General features: G+C 47.0%; 1 protein-coding gene across 1 annotated transcript; it reads right to left on the reverse strand.

The window, feature by feature from the left end:
• Window positions 1-806: 806 nt before the first annotated feature.
• LOC114042853 (syncytin-2-like) lies at window positions 807-6,641 on the reverse strand. The gene is made up of 2 exons (XM_027861600.1): window positions 6,279-6,641; window positions 807-2,066 (listed from the first exon to the last, which is right to left on the reverse strand). Exon 2 carries the CDS (start codon window positions 1,771-1,773, stop codon window positions 1,042-1,044), a length of 732 nt encoding a protein of 243 aa, XP_027717401.1. The 5' UTR covers window positions 1,774-2,066; window positions 6,279-6,641; the 3' UTR covers window positions 807-1,041.
• Window positions 6,642-6,655: the final 14 nt, after the last annotated feature.

Consider the following 6,655-nt stretch of genomic DNA (forward strand, 5'->3'; position numbering starts at 1 on the left):
TTTCTTTTACTATTGACTACTTATATGATCTTCAGCAAGTTATTACACTCATCATCTGTTAAATGGAATTGGACGAGATGAACTCTATGGTCTCTTTCAGCCCCACATCCTATAATCTTTTAAGTTTAGTTTCCCATTATGTACTTCATAGTCTATTAACTCAATAAACACATGAAATACCTACAATGTGCAAAGTATTCAGCTAGGAAACATAAAGATGAAATAAGAGTATCCTTGCACTCACATAGTTTACAATCTAGCAGGCAGGAAAGACAAATACACAAACAAACACAAAACTAGTTCTAACATAAAGTGCATAGAAGTAGTCCAGACAGAGTGGTTCAAGAGATTGGAGAAAGGAAAGCTCACTTACAGCTGAGGGGGCAAGGAAGGCTTCGCAGAAGAAGGTGGCACTCCAGCTCAGACTTCAACATTCATTTAACAAACGATTGTCCCGTCCCGCGGGACATCAACGGAGGTCCGGACCTGTAAAAGAAGGAGGGGAGCAGGGGACACAGGAAATGGAGACAAGACAGGCTTTCTGATCAAGTCTCGTTTATTGAAGGCTAGCTCAGGGTAATTATACACACCGTAAGGGGGGGGGGTTCCACCACCGGTATAGGGGCGGGGTATTCCAGGAAGAGGTACAGCTTTGTCCGTAATTTGTTCTTATCACAAGGACCACCAAAGGTATAGGGGTATTCCAGGAAGAGGTAGTAATTTGTTCTTATCACAAGGACCACCAAAGGTATAGGGGTATTTCAGGAAGAAGTAGTAATTTGTTCTTATCACAAGGAGGCCTTGACAACTGCAACCTAGTAATTTTCCAGAGGTCATACTGGGCCTGTGGTCCCTTACATGTCTCCCTTTTCTTTCCTTAAAAGGGAAGGTTTAGCAGAGGGGTTTGTGCCTGTCTTAGGTTGTCCCGAGGAGTGGGAGACTGTTGCCCGTCATGGGGGCAATATGCAAGGCAACGCCCCTGGCTTAGGTCAGACTCCCCTCAGGGGGATCTTACCCGTCATTGGCTAACCAAACCAGCGCTCAGACTAATCCTTGGGACCGGCCAATGTCGGTATAAAGATCAGGGTCGCCAGTATCTAGCCAACAATAATGGACCTGAATAGGTTTGGACAAGGCCTTGTCCAGCTGTTGTTTGACATAGGAGGTGATCTTCCGGAACACCCAAGGACCGAAGGTTAGAGCTAATAAAAACACAAATGTAGGCCCTACAAGAGGTAAAATATAAGGAAGAAAGCCATGAAGATTACTTAAAAAAGGATTTTCAAACAGTTCTCTCCGACGCTTGACCAGATCATCCTGTAATTTCTTTATCTTGTCCCGGACTACACCGGACTTATTAGCATAGAAGCAACATTTCTCCTGTAAGGCCAAGCATATACCCCCTTGTTCGGCTGTCAAGAGATCCAATCCCCTTCTGTTCTGCAAGACCACCTCGGCTAGAGAGTCGATCTGGTCCTGGAGATCACTAATAGTTCCTGATAAGGTTTGGATATCATCAATGAGCTGTGCAGAGAGTTTATTATAGGAGTGTATGGCGACTCCCAAGCCCCCAGACCCTGTCGCAAGGGCTCCCGTAATGCCCAAGCCAACAAGCAAGGGAATAGCAAATACGGCCCTTTTATGTCTTCCAGCCATAAAGTCGAGGCTGGGAACCGGAACAGGCTCGTTCCCTGGAACAATATCCATCTCAGGTAGAACGGAGGCAGTGGAGCAATAACCAGTCCAATTTACGGGCAACGCTGGGAACGCCATATTCCCTCCGCAGAGAAAAACATGGCCTAGAGGGGGACACAGGAAACTGCTAGTACGAAGGACAGAGGAACAATTCACATGAGGGAGAAAACCCACATCAATGGAGACAGAGGCATTGGGAGTGGTACCCTCAAAGCAGGGGGCTACAAAGAGTGACTGATTCAAAGGGATCGGTTGAATCCTAAAAGGGAGGCGAGGAGATCGTTGCCGGCCGGGGCGTCAAAACCAGCAAGGCAGACCCTCAGGACAGCCAGGAGGTACCAGCGTAGGGGTGATCGTTTTCCAAGCATTTCCTGTAGATAAAGAAAAGAAATATTTCTCAGAGAGGTTTGTCCTCCCTGGAAGGAAGGTTAACTGGAGGCGGAGAAGCCATTTCACAGGAATCAACTTGCTTTACAAGCCTCTCAGGAAGCCAGTGAGCAGCTTGTTTTTCTTTAATATATATACAGACCGAACCCCGACCCCAAATAAGAACAGGGTTGGGACCCTGCCACTGGTTAGTAAGGGGATCTTTCCACAGTACTTTGGCATAATTGTGCTGGGATTCGGGGTGCCAAAACCTATCAGCCGCTGATTTGCCAGTACCGTCCAATTGAAGAAAATTTAATATGAAAAGAGCATGGCTGACCAGGTTCCCAGGGGATCCTTTGACCGGGTAGAATGCCCCTCTTCGAAGTTTGGTAATAGTGTTTTTTAAGGTTTGATGGGCCCGTTCCACAATACCTTGCCCTTGAGGATTATAAGGAATGCCCGTGACATGAGAGATACCAAGGGTGGCACAGAAGGAGCGAAAAGCTGTGCCAGCATAACCAAGGCCATTATCAGTTTTAATAGACTCAGGCTTGCCCATAACAGTGAGGCAAGAGAGGACATGAGCTATCACGTGGCGGCAGGCCTCACCGCTCTGCAATGTGGCAGAGAGAAAGCTGCTGTGAGTATTGATGGAGACATGCATATATTTTAAATGACCAAAATCAGAAACATGAGTCACATCCATTTGCCATAGGGCGTTAGGAAAAAGACCTCGTGGGTTAATCCCCTTACTGGGTGGAGGGGGCAGAAAAGGAACACAGCGCACACATCGCCTCACAATTTGTCGAGCCTGTTCACGAGTTAAACCGTACAGGCGTCTCAGGGAGCTCGCTGGTAGGTGTAAAAAATCATGGGCTTGTTCAGGAGGGGTGAGGCCTGGCAGTAGGGAGCACTGTAAAGCACGATCTGCTACATCATTGCCCTCAAAAATGCCTCCTGAGGTGGACTGATGAGAATAAACATGGAGAATGTAAAGGGGGTTTTTTCGCTGCAACAAAATTTGCTGTAATTCCCTCAGGAGAGAGGATATGGTGGACTTATGAGGTTGGAGGACAGCATCCTCTATGCATTTAAGAACCTTTACTGCATATAGACTATCAGAGATTAAGTTTATAGGCTCAGGATATTTACGGCAAGCCTGGAGGATGGCAAAGAGCTCATTTTTCTGGGTAGAGTCATAGGGGGTTTCTAATACTGTTATTTCCTTGGAGGCCTCATGATAAATAGAGGCCTTATAGTTTTTTGTAGCATCAGTGAAAACGTTTGAGCCTTGAACAGGTTCTCCCATAACCTTTCGTTGGGGTGGTGCTAAGGTTATTTGCTCTAGCATAGGGAGAAGCAGACAGGAGGAATGAGGACTTATCTCAGCCCATTGGGAGCAATGTGCCCAAGACCAATAGGTTTGCATAATGGCTTCTCGCTGTCCAGGTTCAAAATTCGAGTAAAGTAAAGGTCGTTGTCCAGACAAGTGGACAGCCCTTTGTACTGCAGCTAAGGCTAGTTCCCCTAACATCTCATAATAATTTGGCAGTACCTTGTGAGCCTTCTTTGCATATACAAATTCTAATAATTTGGGACCTTGGTGTATAACACAAAAAGGACTCTGTTGATTGACCAAGGAGACCTCTATTCTACCTTTGGGGTCCCATCTGGCGGTCTGGGCCTGGGCAGCAAGTGAGAATATTTGGGACACTGCTGCCTTAGCGGCAGGAGTCCATGCCCGAGGGGAGTTTAAATCTGAATTTCCTTTTAAGATATCATATAAAGGCTGCATTACAGCAGGAGGAATGGGTGTTCGGGGCCCTGAGCCATTGGATCTGTCCCACTAACTTTTGGAAGTGATTCAAGGTGGTTATCTTATCAAGCCCTAGTTCAGGAATTTGATTGCTAATAGAGACAGCCTCCATATGAAGGTCTAGGTATATGAGTGGGTAATTTTGTTAGACTTTCTCAGGGGCCACCACCAAACCATAATGAGCAAGTGCAGAGACGGTTTCTTTTACTAATCTTGCTAATGTTTCATCACTGCTGGTGGCTAATAAAATATAGTGAAGTATTGTGGCTTTAGGCCATTTGTCCCTGATAGGGTCCAGCACTCTCCCCACATAAGCCTGACATAAGGTGGGACTGCAGCACATTCCTTGGGGCAGGACCTTCCACTGATATCTTAAATCTGGTCCTGCATTATTGGTAGTGGGTATGGTAAAGGCAAATCTCTTTCTATCTTCTGGGGATAATGGGATAGAGAAAAAACAATCTTGGATGTCTATGACTGTCACAGGCCATCCAGATGGCACTAAATTAGGGGAGGGAAGGCCAGGCTGTAGGGTTCCCATGGGCTCTAGGGTGGTGTTAACCGCCCTGAGATCTATTAACATTCGAAATTTCCCTGATTTCTTTTTTATTACAAACACTGGGCTGTTCCAGGGGCTGGACGTGGGCTCAATGTGCCCCACCTGTAACTGGTGCTGCACTATATCACGTAAAGCCTGGGCTTTCTCTGCAGGGAGGGGCCATTGGGGTACCCAGACTGGGTTATTAGATCTCCATGTTAGAGGAGTGGGTCTGATACAAGAAAATTTTTGCTGTTGCCCAACGGCCCCAATTAAAAATCCTGCGGGGGTGGTATATAAACAGATGCACCACAAGCCTTCAAAATATCCCTTCCCCATAAATTCTATCTCAAACCAGCAACCACCGGGGTCGATTTGGAAAATTCTCTTGCTGTAAAGGGGAAGTCCGAACCACCGGGTAAAAGTCGGAGATTTTTCTGATGCAGCCCCGAGGGCGCATTCCGAGGGGGTGGAGCTTCCATCTGGTAAGCTTGTTGAGGGGCCCTCCTTGCCCCGCCTCCTGACTGGCTTGCAGCATTCTTTAGCATAATGGGCATAATGGCCAGATTTGTTACAATTGTAACAAATTGCCTTAGAGCAGGCTCCACCAGGTTTCTGGCGGCATTGTGCCTTAAACTGACTGGCTTTTCCGTATAGATAGTACAATTTAGTCTCTTTTGTTTTCAGCACTTCTGATAGTCCTCTCCAAGCGGCTGCCTGTAGGAAGGGTTTATCAGGACCTTTTTTAATCTTGGTCAGGGAGGGCCTTTGTTTCCCCAAAGCCTGAATCTTACAAAAAGCCCGTAGGGCACATTGGGAAACAGCTGCAAACGCTGTATTTAGTGCCTCTTTTAACTCCTTAAACTCCTTCCATTTTAAAGGGGCCCAGGTCCTCCCTCCGTTGGTTAAGTGTGGGGGAGGGGGGCCAAAACAGGGGATTCGGATTTGAGTTTGGAGGTTACTGTAGGGGCAGTGAGAGCAACAGCCGGGCCAGGGATGCAATCAGCGAGTCCAAGTCAAGGAGCCGTAGTTCCTTAAGTAGCTGTGCTTTCTCTTTCTTAAACATCAACGTCTGTCGGAGGGACTGAATCTGAGAGGGGAGCGAGGTCAAGGGAGTGTCAACAGGCGGAAAAGGGGGAAGAGTATGATAAGGAGGGGGAGCAGAAGGGGGCAGAGAAGCAGGAAGATGAGGGGTTGGGAGTGGAGAAGCAGGAGCAGCGGGCGCGGAAACAGAGTGCTGTATAGTAGGAAAACATGCAGGAGCGGTACTGAAATTATAGGGGTCATTATAAGAAGCAGCCTCCTGCTCAAGGTCAGCTGCGTCAGTAGGATCTAAGGTATCATTTGACCTCTTGACCAAAGCTTTTTGTAAAACAGGATAAATGCGCTCAACTCTCCTACTTTGGGAGGAAAAATCATCTAAGGGCATGTCGATGGACACAGAATCACAATCCTTCCTAGACTCATCCTCTGTTGCGGGTGGGGCTGGTAATGGACAAGGAGGCTCCGGGGGGCCTCCGTCTTTTTCACTGACAATCTTACAAACCTCAGTCTCAAAATGACGTATTTTCAAAATATCATAAACACAATTCCAGTAATTGAACGCAGTAACAGGGACCTTCTGGGGCCTGAAAGTTCTAAAATAATCATTAAGACAATCTCCCACCCGTTTCCATCTTTTCTCATCTATAGTTCCTTCCTGGGGGAACCAAGGACAAACGTCCTTTAAAAAAAACAAAAAATTGTATAAGATCCTTTTTCTTAACCTTTACTCCCCGTGTCTTTAATGAGGCCTTAAGCCCTTCTACAAATTTTTCATGACTACTAGCATCCTGCCCCATTTTGAGAGTGTCTCCTTACCTCAGGTCTCTATTCCGCAGATCAGGCAAATCCTCGGCGACCAATTCTCATGTATCGTGACTGCAGTCGTTTTTTCCACAGGAGCACACACCAAAAACCTTTACTCCTTTTAAGGGGGTCTCGGGCCCCACGTTGGGCGCCAAATGTCCCGTCCCGCGGGACATCAACGGAGGTCCGGACCTGTAAAAGAAGGAGGGGAGCAGGGGACACAGGAAATGGAGACAAGACAGGCTTTCTGATCAAGTCTCGTTTATTGAAGGCTAGCTCAGGGTAATTATACACACCGTAAGGGGGGGGGGGGTTCCACCACCGGTATAGGGGCGGGGTATTCCAGGAAGAGGTACAGCTTTGTCCGTAATTTGTTCTTATCACAAGGA

The sequence above is a fragment of the Vombatus ursinus genome, unplaced genomic scaffold (assembly GCF_900497805.2).
Source record: "Vombatus ursinus unplaced genomic scaffold, bare-nosed wombat genome assembly UNPS02014768.1, whole genome shotgun sequence".
NCBI classification, from domain to species: domain Eukaryota; kingdom Metazoa; phylum Chordata; class Mammalia; order Diprotodontia; family Vombatidae; genus Vombatus; species Vombatus ursinus.

Coding starts and splice junctions, on each gene's coding strand:
- LOC114042853 (XM_027861600.1), bottom strand. CDS start 1,773: ATGGCGTTCCCAGCGTTGCCCGTAAATTGGACTGGTTATTGCTCCACT.